At 41.4% G+C, this 21,358-nt stretch overlaps 1 protein-coding gene across 1 annotated transcript in view; it reads right to left on the reverse strand.

The window, feature by feature from the left end:
* The window catches only part of KCNMA1 (potassium calcium-activated channel subfamily M alpha 1), a 518,607-nt gene extending 497,593 nt beyond the window's left edge, over positions 1 to 21,014 (reverse strand). Inside the window, 1 exon segment of the mRNA XM_082486073.1 lies at positions 20,368 to 21,014. Coding sequence (XP_082342199.1) covers positions 20,368 to 20,697 — 330 coding nt within the window. The 5' untranslated portion in view covers positions 20,698 to 21,014.
* Positions 21,015 to 21,358: the final 344 nt, after the last annotated feature.

Here is a 21,358-nt window from a genome sequence, read left to right on the forward strand (position 1 = left end):
GATCAAAAGAGGGCACTGGACACTGACCAAGCAAATGTAAAAAGAGTTCTTTTTTCTAGCAACAAGCTTCCTACAGTCTGTCCAAGTCTCCCACCCTCTCCACTGCAATTAATCATCCTGAATGATGTGGTACCTGCTGGGTTTTTTTCCCCCCTCCCTGCTCCTCATCTTTCAGAACAAACTCCTTTAATGAAAACACTCCACCCCAAGAAGGTTCATAGCTGCTGTTCTTCACTGCTTTTCTGCTGAAGCTTCAATCTCTTCCTTGCAGAGGCAGCAGAACCAGAAGCTGCTGTATTTCTCTGTATATCGCAGTTTCTCTCTCTATCAATCAGGCCTGTGACCAGTATTATTTCCGATTTACTGAAGCCTGAAGAATATTTTCAGGCCGTTCCTTGTGCCCATTCAGTACTCCGCTTTCCCTTTCCAAGGCTACAGCATGCTCCACCCTCCCACCCAACTGCTGCATCCCTCCAGTTTCTGGGATGTGGGATAGGCACATTCTTTGCCTGGGTGACTTTCATACGCTGATGCTACAGCACAACCCCCCCGATCTCACTTTTCGGCAGGCAGGTTTTTGTTGTTCTCTCTCCCCTTGAGCAAAGCTGCACGATACGGCTGTTCAGAAGAGCAGACGACAGGAAGAGTAAAGAAGTGTGATTGTCCGTGTGAAACAGCCAGAGGAGGCCTCCATAGAAGCTGAAGGGGCGCAGTTTATGGGATACAGAGAAGATGAGAAATATATACGGGGCGGAGAAGTAAAGAATGTTTCATTGACTCCTATGTGGTCTGACATTTCTCACCTTTTTGCTCTCTAAAACTCAACTTTCCATCAAAATACCAAAGTGGCTTATTTTCTAGGTTCATTCACAACTCAGTAATTTGCACGTGCATTTATGTTTGAGATTATTTTAATTTTGAGCTGTGTGTGAAATTTTAAAATTTGGGTAAATACATTTGAGTACCTGAAGCCAAATGTGCATTAAGTATAATATTCCTTACTCCTCTCTCTTTCCTGGAGTGCTTCCATGTGCTCTTACACAGCTACTACACTCGACTGATGACTGATGTTTTTCAAACCCATACATTTTTCCTGAGATCTATTGTTGCCCGGCTCTAAGTTCCTATTCCTATGTAACACACTGGAATTTCAGCAACTGCTGTTGCATTACACATGGAAGTTTTACATCTATATTTTACAGTGATCACAGAAGAACTAATTAAAAACACACTGTTTGACACTTCTTAGCATGGACTATCTCAAACCGAAAAAAAAAAAACAAAGGAATAAAAATATAGCAACTCAAAATTTTAGACATCTCTCCTAAACTTATGGAGCACATTGTCTTGTTTCAATAACAATGTTCTTTAAAGGAAAATAAAGAAAACAAGGAAATTATCAGAGCTCAATATGAAATTTTAAAAAAGAAAAAGAATTCCAGCATCACATAATCCTCCATTACCCTCCGGGATCTCTATGTAGCTAAAAATAAAATAGTGAGTTACAGTATTTCTGGTACTATAGAATGCCAGTCCCTGTAAGGCATGTTTAATACTTTTGTTTGTGGTTTGGTGGTGTTTTTTTTTTTTTTCCTTCTTTAATTATTCATCTCAGTGGAAAAATTCAGTTAGTCCAGGGTTCTCTTCAAAATAAAGCAATTTTATCTCTGGAAACAGACTACTCGGGGGATCACAAAATCCCTGGCATTCTTGGCTTTTTAAACTCATTAACCTCCTCACAACTGTTATCAGGAGACTTTCAATACTTTAAGAACTAAACAGCCAACACTTTCAAACCCTGGGATGTCACTGATGACAATGAATAGCCTTGGACCTGGAGTGCTGGAAAGCTGCCAGTTCTGGCCAAAGATTTGCTGAGTTTACCTTAAATTCTTAGCCTGGATTCTAAATCCCTGTATTTGGATTTCAGGCTTTGGCACTGGACCATTTGTATCCCTAACAGTAATAAATTATGCAGTTAAGAATTTCATCCTGCTTTAAGAATCTGAACTGACAGTGGCTTAATATCAACTGAGACTTCTCAGAACATCACGGAACAAGTGTTTCAGTCCTAAGCAGACAAAAATTACTTCAGTACAAGTTCAGATTTGATTTTGCTACTTGCTAGATGCATTTAAAAAACAAAATAAATGAACAAGACAACACTTCCGAACCTACAGAACTTCATTTGTCTTCAGGAATGAGGACGATACCTCTATTAACCTCTACCACCCCCAGTTCCCAGGAAGGACCCTCAGCCAGCCCGCCCAAGGTAGAGGGCCCCTGCAGGACGCTCCTACTGAAACCTATGCAGAGCTAAACTTCAACTTGAGAACTGTTGGGGAAATTATTCTTATAATAATTAGACTTATTTTTAAGTCTGTATTATAATAGGATTTCATACCCTCTGAGTAATAACTGAAGAAATAAAGAATTGGAAACCCTACAACTCTTCAGACAGTACTATACAGGCTGCCAAGGAAGGTGTACCCAAGGCTAGATGGATCTCCGTAACCATACACTACAGTCTTGTAGGCAGATATCACTTTATTCCAATTCCTACACAATGCACACATTGTCTGGATCTTATTAGTTACCCCCAGGGTCCTGACATCATTAGAAGAATACCAGAGGGACTTATACACAAACTTGTGCTGACACTACGTAGCATATTATAATGTATTACTTTGAGAATGCACAGCTGTGTGATAGTCAGTCAAAACAATCCAAAGACAACATGGAAGATATTTGTACAAAGCCACAGAATGGCTCTTCTTTGCAAAAGGAATGGGGTGCAGGATAAAGATGAAAAAGGGTGGGTAACCAAATTGATGTTTGGCTGTGCAAACAGTGGGGACTAAGCCTACAATCATAGAATAGTTTGGGTTGGAAGTGACATTGGAAGGTCATCTAGTCCAACCCACCCTGCAATGGGCAGGGACATCTTCAACCAGATCAGGTTGCCCCATCCAACCTGACCTGGAATGTTTCCAGGCATGGTGCATCTACCACCTTTCTGGGCAACCTGGGCCAGTGCCTTACCACCCTCAAAGTGAAAAACTTCTTCCTAATATCTACCTGAACCTGCCCTCTTCCAGTTTGAAGCCATTCCCCTCATCCAATCGCTACAAGCCCTAGTAAAAAGTCCTTCCCCAGCTCTCCTGTGGGCCCCCTTTAGGTACTGGAAGGCTGTGATAAGGTCTCCCCGGAGCCTTCTCTTCTCTAGGCTGAAAAACCCCAACTCTCTCAACCTGTCCTTACAGCAAAGGTGCTCCAGCCACTTGATCATTTTTGTGGCCCTCCTCTGGACCCACTCCAATAGGTCCATGTCTCTCCTAATCCACACACAAAGATTCTCACTAAGAGAGCACTGTGGATAAAAATCCAAAAAGAGTACCCAAGAGTAAAAGTCACTCCAGGTAATGCTATCAAAAGTTATGTTTTTCAGTGGTATTTGACTATGTGGATATTTCGCAAAATTTCACTCTGGATTGATAAAAATAGCAGTTTCCAAAAAAGCAATTACCGACTACATACTTATGAAGTATCATTAGTAGGCTGTGATAACATGTGATAAAATAGTACACTACTTTCTTCCATGCAACCACATGTAGGAGTTTTCAGAAATTAAATTTCTGTTCTATTTGAAATAACCAAAACCTATTTGTTGATAACTTCTAAAATCAATTTCTACTACTAACTGCATTGAGAGAGAAAGCATTAGTTTTTTTAATCTCTTTGCTGCTACTACCAGTGTGTAAGGTCATTATAAGGATTTGGTTAGCCTCAATTTTTTTACCAAGAAAGGATAAAGTAGAAAATTTCTGGTTTAGCCATTATCCAGTCACTGACCTATATTTTAAGTACCTACACAATGAATTGTTCACTTCTTAAGTTCTATAGTAACTTAAGAAGTAAAGTTACTTAAGTAACTTTCTTCCAAACAGGATAAAAGGATGATCAAGATAATGAGGAAAGCCATCTGCATAAATTAAAAAAAAAAAAAAAAAAAACAAAAAAAACAGTTAATGTGTAGTTTCTCACTAAAACTGAGCACTCACGGCTCCATCTGAAGTCAGACTGCAGACATCTCAGCACTCTTAGAAGCCCGAGACTTCAGAGCTCCTCCAACCCACGGGGTTTCTACTACACCGATCAACCAGTTCCAACCTGAAAGCTTCCTTCCTGGCCTAAATCTACTTCTGGGCTAGCTCAGCTCAGACCAAGATGCTCTGTGAAGTACTCATGAAGCTTATAAAGAGGGCAACAGAGAAAGAAATAGAGTTATTTAATTTTCTTGTGGACAAAATACCTGAAGGCACATATCCTGGAAGACTGCTACTTTGCTCTCCGTGGTGTTGGTCAATTGAGTTGGAAATGCATGATCCAATAAATATATTCTACACATCCATATTTACATAGCCATACCCTAGTAATGGAAACACAGCTAGCCATACCCTAGTAATGGAAACAGAGCATACAGCTGGACAGAGAGCAGAATTGATGTATTGCATAGAATTTTAAGATAAATCTACTTCTAATATAGAAAGAACTCCCGAAAAACTATAAAGACATGTCAAAATAAGATTTCTGAAAGAAGAATGTGAATCAAGCTATTAAGTGGCTTTGGTTTTGACTTTACAATATGAAATAAAATATAAGATTAAGTCATCAAATATTTATTTCCTCTCAAAAAAGAAGAAAGGAAGAGTTTCAGTATCATCTTTTCCCCTCCCTCAGTTAAACTGACAGTTTTGTAAGGATTCCAATTTTGGCAGAACTATATTTTTCTGAACATTTATTAAAATCAGAATTCAATCCCCTCCACTATGAAAAGACAAGCAACATTTATGTAATCTTACAAACCACTTTGTAATATTTCATTTGAGAGTTGGAAATTCGAGAGACAAATGAGACAAGCTCCTTTCAACCTGCACATGAAATATTCCTCCTGTGGTTTGCTCCGTTTGCTGGGGTTTTTTAAATTACAAAAAAAAAAAAAAAAGATTGAAACATAAGCATCAAGAAATAAAGGCCCAGAGGATCCTGAAACAACTACTAGACAAGGATGGAATTTGACTTACAGGCAGGTAACGAGAATGATATTTTTTAATTTTTTTTTTTTTTTTTTTTTTGAAGCTGGATGAAGGTCTAGCTACTAAGCTCCTAAGTTCACAAAAAACTCCATGGCCTACTTTCTCCACTAGTTTTAAAATCGTGTCAAAAGGCCCAGGCACCTGCCCGGCCCTCACGAAAGACATGTCCCCAAAGATCGTGCGTTAGAAGTCATCTATCAGAAACACGCTCCATCACAAAGGCAATGACACAGAAATCATGTCGAACTGGTGCCATAATAAAAAAAGGCATGAGCGCTCAGGAGCCTGCCAAACTACAAACCCTGCACTGCAAACAGACACCGTCCTTTAATTTCTTCACTGCCGTTTCTTTTCTCATCTAATTCACTTCTTCTCAGCATTTATACTGTTTACCTTCTGCATGCCTCCCAAATCAGGCAATACAATTCAATTTTTACAGTAATTTTTACATTCCTATTCCCAGTGATGCAATGACTACATTGCAGAGAACTTAAAGAACAAGGTAGTTTTGGCAACAAAAATGTCTGCATAGAGATTTTGTATTCTTCTTACACAAACATAAATTTGGGGGCAAATTTTGGTTGGCATCACACCTTTCATGATTTTTAGTTTGGATAATGTTTTTCCAAATTTTAAACAGGTATATCATTTTTCTGAAATACCAACTTCACTCCATTTTGTTTCAAACAATGCCAACCCATTTATTTTCAAGCAAACCCATATAGGGAATTGCATCTTGTTTACAGGATGTATTAAATATATTTTTCTTATTAATACAAAAAAAAAAAATAGTTACCTTTTTAACCATGCAACAGAAATGAGCATTTCCATCTAACACATGAACCCTTCGACTTAAAAACAACACTGCACAAAAAGTAAATAGTCCAACACCAAGATTAGTCTTGCAATGCGTCACCAATTGCATTACAGGTTATATAATGCATTATATGTTTATTCTGGCTCAGATTCTTTCACCTGCTCTCCCCTGGCATCGCTAGCACTTACCAGATGGGTCCATTTTAGATTTAATTAATTTACCCCATCTACTAGGATTTCGAAGAAGTCACCCACTAACAAGAACCCTGGTTCTTTCCTTCCTTGGATACAGAAAAAGAATCTAGACACAGAGCGATTTTCCTTTTAAGAACAGAATACAGCATTCACAAATAAGTATCTGGGAAGAACACGTGCTGTTCAAAGAAGCTAAAAATAGTACAATCAACAAGCATATGTTTAGAATCTAGGAAGGTTCCCAGTTAAAAGTAACATTATTCTTTAAATCCACTGTGGATACAAGTACTCAAAAACTGTTTGGGTCTTTTTAATGGCAACGGGGCAAGCATATTCAAAATGTCTGCATATAGACAAAGTGAATACTATGCACTGCATACCGAACTAGACAGATTCCCTTCTCCTTGTCATCAGTCTTCATTCCCTTCACCATGTTATTTTTCTATTCTTACAAATTCCTCAATGCACTACAGCTAAAATTTCATTTAATCCAAAATAAATATTATTTTTTTTTTTTTTTAATTCCTTTCATTTTCTGCTTATGGAAAAGAAATCTTCAAGAAGGGAACTTCGTGTGGCCCGGCAAGTTTTGAACACCTGTAGTTATTTAAAAATAGTAACTGCTCTAATGGACTCGCAAACCAAGTTCCCTTCGTAAATCTAACAAACGGGCCGAGGGGATGTGCATTAGTGAAGTCATCTGCTTATCTTGATCACTAGGTTGCTTTATACGGACTAGGGCAAACCAGTTCTTTCACAATCATCCTCCTCCTCTCCTAGCTTTCTCCCCTTTATCTGCTTTCAGACCAGAAGATGCACGAGGCAGAGGATGGCCCCTTTGTCGAAGCTGGTAACAGGATCTGGCATAACTAAGCCTGCAAAACCCCGTGGCCTCTGAATACTACAATAATAAAAATAGCTCAGATAAGCCTTTTAAGTTGCTAAGTCCAATTTTGAATATGCAACGCTCCTTGTATAGACTGGAACATTTTAAAACAATATCCTAGAGTCCGAGTAATGACTTTTCCCACTTGCAGAAAACACTACAGAAACCACAAAGCCTTCCAAGCCCTCTAAATGGAACCTAAATGGTGCAGAAGCATTGACACCCAGTACAGGAAGGAGTTTTACCTCAAACATATCAATATGAAACACAAACCAGCTTACAGTGAGCGCTGCCACCTCTCCGTAAGGGATACCCGACATGTCTCCCCATACTAAAACATTTTCAGACAAAGTTTTAGCTCCACGTGTCACACAGCTACACAAGGATCTCAGGTTTTCACCTTCAGAAGTCTGGTGACACACTTAAAGAGCATCAACTCAAGACTACGTAACCTAATCAGAAGCCTGAGGCCAAAAGACAAATAGAAATAACTTATAATTAAATCCTGAAGAAGCTAATGATTATTTTTTTAATACTTCACACCAATGTAGCATTTTCTACAGGATCTGCACAGAATCAAACCAATATTTTAACTTAAAATCATTGAATTATTTTTTTTTTAATAAAAGAATGATCTAACACTTTAGTTCAACAAGATGTTCTTTTAAATTATTAGAAATGAGCCCCAATAAGCTGATCATGTAAAAGCACACATCCAGGAATCAACATCAATTTAATTACGGGGTGAAGAACCCACTACTTTTGCTGATACTAATGGCCAAAACACTGCTATGGTCTTAAGACACATAATCTGTTCTGAGATTAAGCGAACCGTTATTTCCATCAGCTCTCAAAGCACATTCTCATTTACCTATAACCATTAGAGCCACCAATTTTAAGTGTCATGGGCATTATGTTTTTTTCTATAGGAGTTGCACAATAGCCTACACTTACATACCATTTAAAATCCAGGGTATTTTACAAACCAACAGAAACTACAGTCTTACATTCACTGCTCAAAACAACCATTCCCAGGACCAAAAACTATTTATCCCAAGGAAAGGACAACTCAATGCGAGAAACACAGTTATGAAAAAAAGCCCTCATTTAAAATGGTTCCTCTACTTCTTGTTCATAAACGTTTTTCACTGAGCTGAGAGAATATAAATACACGAGACAGTCTTTAGAAATCTTTTTTCTATAGCCAGAAGCTTTTTCTAGAACTTTTACCTTTAATTGAAGCTATCATTACCTTTCTCTCCACTTCTTATAGATGTTTTTGAAACAAAAGCGCGAGTTCTCAGTGATAGGAAAAGCGCCCTGAAAACAGTCAGGGCACCAAGCTCTACCCCCTGTTATCGCAGGCTAAACCAAGTAGGCAACAACCGCTTTAAACAACCTGTCCCAAACTCATTTTCTTCACCCTCAGTCAGGAGAAATAATACCTTTATCCATACAGACCTGCAAAACTCTTAGATCAGTATTATTTTTGTTTTTAAAAGGCAATTTTGGAATAGTTATACTGAAATTAATCAATAGTTCTGTCACAGCCCACCACCTGTGACATTTTAAGGCAGCAAGATGTCGTCCAAAGTCACAGTCTTACCATCATCTTTGCCAGTCTGCTGGTCCACCGTCCCACCCTGAGGGGCCGGGCCAGGGCAGCCCGGGCACGAACAGACAGCCCGCCCGCAACAGCCGAAGTCGGCGTTACAGCATAATAAAAGAAAGAGCTCTCTGGAAGAGCAGTTATAGGAAGCTGTACATACATTGTACGCTCATTTAAAAAACAAAAATAAAGCCAGAAGCTCATCAAAAAGCTCACCTGGCATTCACCCTAAAAACACGGCTAACTTTACCTTTACAAGGAGGGAGGCGCAGTACCAGAAGGTAACAACTCCTTATGCTCTGTACTTCAGCATTTATACCCGCCAGGCTACTCCCGCCCAGCTGAGGGGACTGACGCCCGTCAAGAGGTGCAGTAAATCAGGTGTGCTCCTGGAGCTCATCTTCCTGCAGAGTTTCACCTGAAGGGAATCCACTTAACGAGGCTGGAAAAGCTAAAAGTTCACTTTCAAAAGCGCATTCCTCATCCAGCTAAAACGTTGAAGTGAACGAAACCAAAAGGACATCATGTAATTAATACTTAGCACGCTACGAATGAAAGAACCTCACTTTTAAAACTTTTCGGTAATCAACTTTTACCTACGAAATCCTTTCTGCTCAGTAAAAATGCGCTTCTGGCAGTTTAGGATCTGGAGCGACCACCACCTGCCAGTCACAGCCTCTCCTCAACACAGCTCAGGTACCTCACAGCCAGTCTCCTCGCAGACTTTAAAGTTTGGATTTATTACCACTGTCAAACCACAACCTCAGGAGGGTAAGTCCAGTCTTAGAAGACTAAATCAAAAATACTGCTGCCCCAAAACACTTAACTTGCTCTGATGGCTTAAATTTGTTGGTTTTTTTTAAAAAGCGGTAAGTGATGTAACTTCCCTTCAACAGGCATTGGGTCACATCAGGTATGGTTTACATCACCTTCACTTCATACCAAGTCATGAAGTAGATGTAAACGCGGCATAATGTGGCTCAGACACCTTCACAGAAACAATCATGCCATCAGGCACACTCCAAACCACACTGGTGTTCCCCGGCCACCTCGAGGGCGCACGGGTGCAGCCCAGTTTAATGCTGAATGACAGCCTGGAGCTCTGTCCCCCCGATCCCACCACTGCCCCTCACCCCCCAGCACACCCACCCGCACCCCTTAAATCCACTCCCTACGCACCACGGCCGCCTCATAAGAAGACTCGGCGAAGCCCTGGCTGAGCACCAGGCAAGGATTTAACCTTTACTAAGCGAGCACTGCAAGGCTGGGGTCTGTTCTGTCTCACCCTGAGGCTGTTGCGGGCAGTTAACGTTACTTATTTCAAACCTGAATATTCCATTTCTCTGTGTATAGAAAGCAAAGAGGCAAGCCGATGGAATTCTGGGTTTACTCTGTCGTTTATAAAAATAAGTAAACCTTTCACCCTAGAGGTTGGATTATTTTCCACCGCTGCAAATAACCAAGATACATCCTGTCGTTCAACCACTCTTTGACAGGAAAGAAAGGTCTCTACACACAACTTCTGCAATCAATTGTAAGGATCCATTTTACTTTCGTGCACCACTGGCATAAGAGCAAGATAACGATCTAGTCACTTTAAGCTCTCAGCATTTCTGGCTTTAAAGGACACAAAGCCAAAGCCAAACAATCCAATGGGCAGTCAATAAAGGTAAAAGTTTATATACAGCTTTATTAAAGCAACTGTAGCCATAGAAATTATAACATGTTCTGATTACCCTCACAATTTCAATATGGGAGCATGAATATTTTTTTTTAACTTATTTTTTATTAACTTATTTTTATTAAAGGGCAATCAGCTTGAAATAAATATTTTTGATTGGGGGTGTGTATCAACCTCTTGGGTAAAAAGAAATTAAGATCGGAGTATTCGCAGTCCTGAGTAACGTGCTCTAGGCGATCCTGCTTTAGCAGGGGAGTTGGACTAGATGATCTCTAGAGGTCCCTTCCAACTCTGAAAACTCCGTGATTCCGTATCCGATGTTAAAACAAGAGATGCTGCTGCTTTAAAGAGCTTTAAAACAGTGTGTAACTTTACAAACACTGGTGTAACTTTACAAACACTGATGTAGCTTCTCCTATGTTTATATATACAGAGAAAAAAAGACAGGGGATTAGGTAAACCCTACTCAAATCCACAATATGTGTAAGGTAAACATTAAAAAAAAAAAAAAGGCACCTGGATTTTAACTCTTATGTTCATTGACAAACATCTAAATAAGGAAAGTTGTTTTCAAGAACAATAATACCTTTTTCTGAAACCATCTGAAATTATCCCTGACTCTGTTACTCAGGTCGTAAATATAAAGTTTGGTGTCTAAACAGCTGTTTCGTGCAAGCGTTGACTTAAGTTCCACATATTAACCTAAACAACTGCTGTGCAAGTTTTCTTTCAAAATTATGCATAACTTAATGACAAACATAATGCTGTCAATTGGAAATTAGAAAAATCGAATGTTTTTTTCTCCTGCTCCTGGAATCACATCTTATCATTCAGCTGGCAACTCAAAAGATACCCAGTGCTTCCTATAGTACCTATTGTCACAAGTTGACATTAAAACTTCATCACTTAAGTCATACAGGCAGAGTCAAAGCTCCATAATTTGGGCAGCATTTTCTACTTGTAGTAAATTAAAACTTCGTTATAGCCTAAGGACACGTTCCAGCAAAGCAACTAAAATGATTTTTGCAAACATCAAAACTGTGAAGTTTTTCCTGTTGATCTCTTTTAGGAACAATGGATCTACAAAATGAATTCTGCTCTTCTGACTCATGAAAAGTCAACACCATAATTTACACGCATAAGGCAGAGCCAGAGGAGGAAAACCAGCATTTAGTCAGGTAAAATTTTACATGGTCTTAAAGCGAAACCTAGACCCTCTCTCGGAAGAAATCATTCCTTAAGCGTGTAATCCATGTCTCTCTCAAAGAATCCCAACATAACAAATGGTGACTACAACCTTACCCTGCAGACAGCAGAAACATAACACTACAGCAAAGGACGCGAGGAAACAAGTATGCTTTATTGCTGAGAGCCTTGAACGATCTGAAAAGAATGTGGCCAGAAAAGCTGCAGTCCACTGTTTCTGATGCTGAAGAAATCAGAAACCTTTGGATATAAATGTGTTGGGAATAGAAGAAAACTAACACAAAAAGCTGGGAAAGACTTCCCACACAAAATCAATTTATCAGAAGCGTATAATGAAAGCATTAAAAAAATCCCCTTATGGGGAAAAATGTTTGCACCATGTATAGACAGGCCCTGCACTATTTTCTCCTAACTAGGCTGTTCTTGTAATTAAAAGGAAAAATTAAAAGGAGGGTTTCTTTCCTGCAGCCCTAGAGTTTATCAGCTTCCTTACGAAATAGTATTTATAGTACAATAACCCAGAAAACGTAAAAACATCACACAACTGCCGTGTGTTGCCTGTTGATCTGCAAACTCACTTTCAAGAAAGGGATGTCAAAGCATTCTCCGTGATATTTGAAAGCATCTGAAGTGCTCTACACCAACGATGACCATTATAGGTCAAAAAAGCTGGTAACGTGTTTCAAATAATTTCTGTCCAGCAGAACACCTGTGCAAAGTAGCAACTAAAATGAGTTTGACAGAGTTCATACTAGAAAAAACCACAAGCTGCTTAAACAAAGAATCATCATCTAATATATTGCACTTTATTTTTGTACCATTAAGGTCACCGTTTGCAAATAGTTTTTTAAAAAGTGGTACCTACAATAATGTTTCCCCTATACCTAAAATAGAAAATGGATCCAACCCTAGTAGCGCTAATCTCATTAATAATAGCAAATTTAGAGTGAGTCCCCTTTTCAGCTTAACAAATAAGAGATAAACCATTACATAAAAACGTGAAAGGTATCACGAAAAAAATGAATGAAATATTACAAGAAAGAAAATGCCAAATATTTAGTCAGCATTTGCTCGGACAAAGGGGGAACAAAACCGTACTGTAAATTTATTCCTGGGTATATAGAAAGCAATAAAAATGCAACACGGTAGACCTGTATCTAACAGTCACAGTGCCAAGCCGCTGGAATTGTGCCCCAGCTGCTCCGTTATGCCACAGTCGTCGATGACGTTACACTACTTCTCAACACTCTTCTGGCCTGGTGATGAGATCTGTCTTTTTTTTTTTTTTTATTTTCCCCCACTCTATGTTAACAACCCTGATATTTAAATGAGGTGGTGAAGTTAAGGACAGGCAGAGGGATTTCCAGGATGCAGGGCTGCAGCTGCACACGCCTCCCTGTCCCGCAGATCATCCACGGGGTGAGGGACCTTCGCCGCTTCCACACGCAACACGCACTTCCTGCGGCTCTAAAAACAGAGCCGATATTTGCCGTTCCACACCAGCTTGCAGGAGAGATGCCGTGCTAGGGTATCATCAGTAGTTCAGGAACCCAAATTTTGATTTCCAAGGGGGGGGGGGGGGGCTGGCAGAAGGCGTAAGTCTTAACTGGAATGGAAACATACCTCGTGTGATTTTTAAATATTATGTTTCTAATGTTGAAATCCCAGACGTAATGGCCAGAAGCCAAGTAAATACACCTCGCTACAATAAAAGAAAAAAAGCTTTTAACAGCTTAAAATGTTAACATAAGAATCACTTGAAAAAAAAATAATATCTGATTCATCTAGAACACTATGAACACCTAGGCCTGAGTCCAAAACCATTGAAGTTATTAGGATGGCCTCCCTCTATTTCAGCAGGCTTTGGATAACACTCTCCGTTTCTCTAACTCTCAACCAGACAAATACGCGCAATAGATCATCTCAAAGCAAACTGAACCCAACACATTTCAGTGGCAGCACATTCATTTAAACAGAGCCACGCATACTATATATGGGAATAGAGCGTTCCTCTCAAAGATGCAAACCCGATGTATTCCCAGGCTATAAATACAACCGGGATGCAAAACGGACCCTTCCTGACCAATGCATCTCTGACAGGCACGGAAGATAGGTATCTCGGTTTCTTATTTATTCATCCAGCTCCGTCACTGGCAAAAGCGCTAACAAACTTCTGCGGGATGTCCACCTTCCCTTGTCACCCAAGATGACCTAGGTGCCATAAACAAGAGTACTCGCACTTACAGACCGTGAGCCCTAATCTGGAATTTGTCTGTTTAGCCCTGTGTCGAGTTGGTATAGATGCCAACCCAGCCTCGTGACCCAAGAGCATTTTGCACTCCCTCCGCAGGGCGGGCGGAAGAGTCGGGCATTAAGCCTTCAACCCTGTAGCAGCATATGAACTCGTTACAGAAACACAGCATTTTTTGACAGCTTGTTTAAGTGTAGTCCCTTTCGTTTTGTCCCTGGAATGATATGTGGGGGAGAAAAATATTTTTTAACCATTAGCACCCACGCATAATAGTTCAGCGATCTTTCCCTTAAAAAAACCCGACGACTGGTACTCACAGTGTCCTTCTCAGACCTCTGGTGATTCGGTAATTTTCATACATGTAAACTACAGAATGTGACTAGGTATGTTTACCAGAACCAAAAGGATACCCCGTCCCCTAATTTCGTCCAGAGTTATTTTATGTTTATGTCTCACTAGGTTCTCTGGAACTTCTGTCCTACAGTCTCGTGCTACAGAATGCCTCACTGCATTTGAATTACAGCCTCATCTTGCCAAGGAATGATTACCAGCCAGCCCTGAAATTCACATAAACTTTTGTCAATCTGAGTTGGATTCCACAGAATAGCAGAGCCATTCTCTCAAGGAACACAGACCATTGCTCTGTATTTTTCCTGTTGACTAGAGATAACTGCTTCTTTTTAAGATTTGTCCCAGTAAGGACACTCAATGACTAAGATTCACAATCCACTTTCTTACAATAGTGCTGGACAGACGTAGAACATCATTGCTTTTTTAATTATAACCATTAGATCCTGTCCCTACAGATATTTTTCTTAGGACTAGCACTCTCTAAATTTTCAGTGTTTCTGTCACTGGGGCTGTAAACTGCCCTCCTTCTGCATTCAGAAATCTCACCGCATCAAAACTGCGCGTATAGATCATCGTTATTTAAAAGCTTGTCATTCCCTATCACCGGCATTTCTTGTATTGTGCTAAACTGGAAAAAATTGTGAAATCTAATGGTTTCCAACCAGCATTTACAGATTTGCAAACGTGTGAGGGTTGCAAATTCCTTCTGAGCATAGATTTTCTCCTTAAATGTATGTGTTGCAAAGCCTTGAAAATAAGTATGATACTGCATCAAAATTACATTTTGGCCAAGATTGTTTGGTTTACCGCTTAAATCCTTGTCCATACATTTTCTTTTCTGCATGCATAACCAATTTTAGCATGTGTTTATAAAATGTGAAATCCATTATAAGCTCCAGAGAGCCGAAAGCGTCGTGTTTTTCACATTGCAGAAAACAGCCTCACACACCTCTCTGTATCGGTGCCTTTTTCACTTGTAGAAACACCATCTGCAAAGAGCCACGAGCACCTTTTCGTTCAGTCCTTGACCTCTCCCCCAGGTCCATCTCTCAACTGGCAACCTGTCCAGTGGGACACTCGCGGAGTAATTACGCGCAGACCACCTGATAGCCATGAGACAGGAACGATCCAGTGCCTTGAGCCAGGCTGCGCATGTGACTAACGAGCCAAATGCATTACAGTCCGCTGCTAATCCCTTGAGCCTTCCAGTTGTTCATACGCTTCTGCTCGGTACATCTTCGAGACAGTCAAGGTGAGGTTTCCACACACGGATTTAAAAGAAGGGATCTCCTGCATTATGTGTCCACACGTGCCTTCCAGTTTATTCTCATACATTTCTCAATATACAGCGCTTTGTTTTGAGTTTGTTTCTTTAATTCTATTTGGAGAGGAGGTTTATACAGGTACTGCTAGGAAATCAACAAACCTAGCATAGTCAGAGCCAGTTTGGTAGAAACACTTATTTTAGGGAAAACAGAATTTTTTTCAAATTTTCTCGGGCCTTAGAGGTCTGGGTGAAAATTCTTAACTTGCCAAAGAAGGCTTCTGCAATTGTACTTCCACTAAAATTTTGATTTTTCTATTCGAAACAAATGGGTATGTTAGAATCACAGAATAGTTTGGGTGGGAAGGGACCTTTAAAGGTCATCCAGTCCAACGCTCCTGCAATAGGCAGCAACATCTTCAACTAGATCAGGTAGCTCAGAGCCCCGTCCAGCCTGGCCTTGAATGTTTCCAGGGACGGCGCATCTACCACCTCTCTGGGCAACCTGTGTCAGCGTTGCACCACCCTCAGTGTAAAAAATGACTTCCTTCTAGCTAGTCTAAATCTTCCCTCTTCCAGTTTAAAACCATTACCCCTTGTCCTAACACAACAGGCCCTGCTGAAAAGTTTGTGCCCATCTTTCCTGTAGGCCCTCTTTAGGTACTGGAAGGCCGCTATACGGTGTCACCGGAGCCTTCTTTTCTCCAGGCTGAACAACCCCAACTCTCTCGGCCTGTCCTCACAGGAGAGGTGCTCCAGCCCTCTGACCATTTTTATGGCCCTCCCCTGGACTCACTCCAAGAGGTTCGTGTCTCTCCTGTACTGAGGGCTCCAGAGCTGGAGGCAGTGCTCCAGGTGGGGTCTCACCGGAGCGGAGTAGAGGGGCAGAATACCAAATCTACCCCTGCATACTTTATTAAGCTTCCGAAATATGTAGAGCAATATTAAAGACGACTACTACGACTTGTCATTTCAGGCTAGCCACTTCCATCTATGATCACAATGTCATTTCGTTTTATATGTGTAAGAGTCCGGGACTGGGTGGGTAGGGGGGGAAAGCTCTTTAAAACACTGAAATCATTCCAGGAGGAGCATAGCAATAAAGATATATTCTACCTGCAAGAGCCTTGAAGGCATAAGGTACAAAAGGGGTACATCAGGTCTTTAGGGAGCCAAGGAGCAGCGAGTATCACACTCTTCAAAAGGGTACAAATTTCACTTCATCCTGCACTGGCCAGCTTCAGGAGCTGGCTGTGCCCCAAACCTGTGCTCTCTCTTTCCGCTACTGCTCCTTCATCTTGTTTAAGCGTATGTTCAAAGCCAAAACATAGATAATGTCAGCAGAAAATGCCCCTTTAGGAGCAGAGAAAATGCAGTAGCAGATCCATATAATCAAAAGAACTACAGGTTGTATAATGCACGTTAAACCGCTATGTGTACTGTGTACTTCACCGTGCATGTTTATTTTATTTTTCTGTTAGTTTCAGAAACAAGAGCAACTAATGGTGTCAGAGTCCAGCCCACAAAATTTCAGTCACACATTCTGCTTTTCGTATACAAACAAGAATGAATTGACCAAGGACAGAGAACGAGCAAAGAGAAGACAAGTTCTTTAACAAAATCTAAGCATTCCTTAAAATGTAGATGTAAACACTGAGGAGAAAACCAGCATTTGTTACGTCTCTACAATGTGACTGTAGCTAATTTTGGAAGAATTACATCTAAAATTATATACTGTATTAAATAAAGGAATACAAGGGCTTCAATTGTAATGACTCACATTACATGAAACACTGACAACACAGGTCAAGATTTACATTTTTCTTTTGGCAGATTTTAAAAAATGGGATCTCACAAAAAAAAGTTGAGCATAAAAACCCTAAAATTTTAGCAATTGCATCTCACAAAGAAAGCATTGTGCCTAAAACCCCTAAAACTTTAGCAATCATTTTTAATACGTGATTAATATTAATGCTCTATTCATACACAATGACATAAACTGGATATGGAATTTTAAGGGGCAACATTTATCATTCTGTTACCAGAAGCTGTCATATTCTTGACTTAAAGTATCTTGACTTTCTTATCTCCAAGAAGAAAAAAAACCTGTAGTGAAATTTCATACCACAAAGTGTTAAACTTTTATATCACGTTTTTAAATCCCAATCTTAAATTCAATGAGTTAAGGAGGAAAAAGAAACCAAACCAAAACAAAAATAACCCACATTCTAAATCCTCTACGCAGCCATTAAAAAGTGTTACATCCCAAAATCAAGTTGACAATCACTGACAAGTCCGAGGAATACAATGTTGTGCTTAGACTACAGTAGGAAAAAAAAAAAAAGAAACTTTTTGCAGTTCCTCGCAGTAACATATATGGACACAGGTGTTAGCACAGTAACTCTGTGAATTATTCACTTATATATAATTCACATATCTATATGAATTATTCGATAAGGAGCCTCAGAAAGCAGACATGAGAAAGATTTCTTTTAGCTCACTCGCGGGAACCACTCTTTATGTAGATGGTGAGCCGATGTTGGATAACCCAACTCTGCTACAACCGGCGGAGCAGCAGGAGAAGGAGAGGTCCTAACATGCAGAAAACTTCTTCAGTCCCACAGTAGGAGGAGCTACTTCTTGTAAAATTACTTTTGCTAGCAGGTCCAGTACAGTCGACATAGCATATATATGCATTCACATTTTTCACCTGCAGCCTCGGCCGCCTTTCCCAAGTTACCACCCAGCACAAAGCGTGTGTTTGATAACAGCAAAGTTTAAGACATTTCCAGTTGTTACTTCAGTTAGCCTTTATACCCTAAATACTAGAAAAGTGTTTTGCAATAACTAGTTACTCCTCACACACACAGAATTCCCTCCAATTCCCCATTTTAGCATGTAAGGAATGCAGCCGGATCAGCTCTTGAAAGTTCTTCTTCACCAGAGACTTGAAAACCCTTACAAATGGAACAAATACAATCTAAAAGGAGATGTATATCTCCCCCTACCTGCACAGTCCTTCATCCTCCTGCCCCAGGGAATGATATTCACCGGCACACAGCTACTTCAGGTCTCAAACATGAAATAAACCCGAATCTTACAACCTGACACAGCCGCAGTACACCAGATCATTCAGACTGGAAGTGTTGGAACCCCTCGACGGTACCTGTTAATTAGCAAGCTGATACATTTAGCCTCAGAGGTTTTAAAGACAATTTGGATATGCCTTTCTGTACCGGTTAAGAAATGAATGATCTGGCTTAACTGCCTATGTCCCACCAATGGACTATCAGACCAACAACTCCCACCAAGACACTATGCACAAGAAGTCTGTGTACAAGTCTCTAACTTTTCATTCTCTCAAGGAAAGAAGCAGGAGGCGATAACCTGTAAGATTCCCTTTTTCATCAAGATCCCTGCTAGCCCTTGCAGATTTGCCTCATCGTGTGGAGGGGAAAATGCTAAATGCACACAGAAGAAACTGAAGTCCTACCTACCTACCCATTCTTGAAAACCTCCTTTTCCTTTTGGAGGAAACGGTATTTTACAAGACACGCTTGTTATCACAAATTCATTTGAGCTTTGTCATCGTGCCTGGCTAGCACCTCCCTAAGAAAGTTCAGGTTTGATTTTGAACGCGATAAAAAATGCCTATAGAGAAATGACACTGCCTGGTAGGTTTCCCGAAGCTTAAGGCTGCGTTAAAAGCTTTTATTTATTCCTCATCTCTAGCAACCACTTCTCCCATAGGTAGGCCAAGTTCACTGTAGCTGCTCTACTTCCAACTGGAATGTAGAGGTTCGTTTCGGCAATCGGAACTGGACGCCTACCTCGCTAAACCCAAGCAAACAAACAAGTACCGTAACTTCTCACACTCCAACTTTGTTTCTGGTTTCCCCTAAGTGTCAGATCCTTTGTACAGCTGGGTTATGCGCTGTATCAAGTGTGTTCAGGGGGGAGGGGACAGGAGAAGGGGGAAGACAGCTCACTGTACGTCAAAGCAAGCCAGCAACCTAGCAACCATATATTAAAAGGTGTGTGTGTTTTTGTGGGTGTCTGTGTGCCAGGAATAACTGAAGCAGATATTATTCCATTTGTAATCCAAAAAATGTGAAAAGGGAAGGGGAGAAACTCCAGCTGCTGGTCTATTTTGGGGTCTGTCAAAATCCACTTTCACAAATACAGCGTCTTAACACTTTCTATTCCATTTGTCTTAAATAAAAACGAGTCTGGACCTGAGCAAGTTCTTGGCTTTGAAAGCTCTCTTTCAAACCAGGAGCGGACCTTATTTCAAGTACTACACTGTCTTCCAACTGGTAATATGCAAAAATCAAAGGGGCAGACAGGTTGCCTCAAAGATTTCGCGCTTAAGATTAAAAGAATATTGATCTAGTGTGTTACTTATGAATGCACTAAGTACTTTTTGATATCTACATTTCATTTATCAAACAGGAATGTCGAAGATTCTTGGGGAGTGGAACTACCTTTAAAAAGATTTACATGAGTGAGAAGTTTACCTTTTTAATTTTGCCAGAGTTTCTCGTTCCACAAGAGAAGTGAGAGTTTAGATCGGTAGATAAACACTCCTACCCTGCCATCCTATGTGGTCCTGCGGGTGCACATCAACTTCAGAACCACACCGTCCCACCACGCCAGCATGTGCCTCGCTGAGAGGGAGAGCTGACATCAGGTGTAACTTCTGTGCCACCAGATGAAAGTGTGGGGTGGGACAGAGAGAGGGGGACAGCAGGGCATCCCTCAGGGCTGCATCCAACACCTCATCCCTCCAGCCACGCTCCCCACGTTGTGGCTCCCGACAGCCCACGGCGACCCTACCACAACAGCAGACAGCACACTGCCATCCAACAACAGCCCTACAGCATCTCCTCCACTGCCACCTCGCCAGGTGTCCCCGTCTACGAGGCTGGGCTCCTACTACTCCACCTCACCACCACCACCGCACCAAACCATCACCGGCACCAGGAGGGGAGGGGGGGGAGGCAGGGGGTTACCTTGTTTTTGACCCCGCAGTGGCAGCAGACAGTCCACAGGTACTTGAGGGTCCTCCACAGCAGGATGATAAACAGTCCCCCAAAGAAAGTGACCATGGATGAGGCGAGGAAAGCCCACCACATGCGCTGTCCGCGGCTATCGCAGGGCACCTCCATGGTCACCGGGATGATGAGCGCATCCATCTTGGGCACATTGACGGGGGAGGAGGACGAGTCTGTGTTGAGATTGTTGGCGTTGATATTGTTACTCATTCTAATGCCGCCGCCGCCGCCGCCGCTGCCGCCCGGGTAGGAGCCGCCGCCGCCGCCGCCGCCGCTGCCATTTGCCATAGCTAACAGCGAGCCGGGCGCGCAGGGGCTCCCGAGAGCTCCTCCCGCCGCCAGCGCCCCCCAAAAAACCCATCACCAGCCATATTGCTGCTGCTGCCGCCGCCGCTGCTGCTCAGCGGGAAAAGAAAAACAAGAATAATAAAAATAAAAATAATAATAAAAAAAACTAAAAAAAAAAAAAAACACCCAAACAAACAAATCAAACAAACGGAAAAAAAAAAAAATAAGATGAAGGAAGAGCGACCGCACAATCCCCGGGTCCCTCTCGGGGAGCCGACAGGCCGGTGAATTCCGAGCGTCCTCCTTGTACGGCGAAAATAATATATTAAAAAAAAATTAAAAATAATAATAAAAAGGTAGTCTCCTCCTCAGATTCCCACCCCTTCCTTCTCCCGCATACACAGCCCCCACCCCGCCCACCCCCAAAAAAATCATCCACCACCACCACCACAGACTGATGCCTCGGAGCGTCCCTCCGCGCCACCCAGCGCTGCCACCCCGCCGGCCTCCGCGGGGATCTCTCAGCCTCCGCCGCGGCTCTTCCCGGAGGTGGTCTGTTATTATTGTTATTAGTCTTTAACTTGTTATTAGCGATACTCAGTCGTCGTCGATGTTCCCCCCCCCCCCCCCCGCGCACCCTCCTCCTCCTCCTCCTCCTCCT

The sequence above is a fragment of the Vanellus vanellus genome (assembly GCF_965231255.1).
Source record: "Vanellus vanellus genome assembly, chromosome: 7".
NCBI classification, from domain to species: Eukaryota; Metazoa; Chordata; class Aves; order Charadriiformes; family Charadriidae; genus Vanellus; species Vanellus vanellus.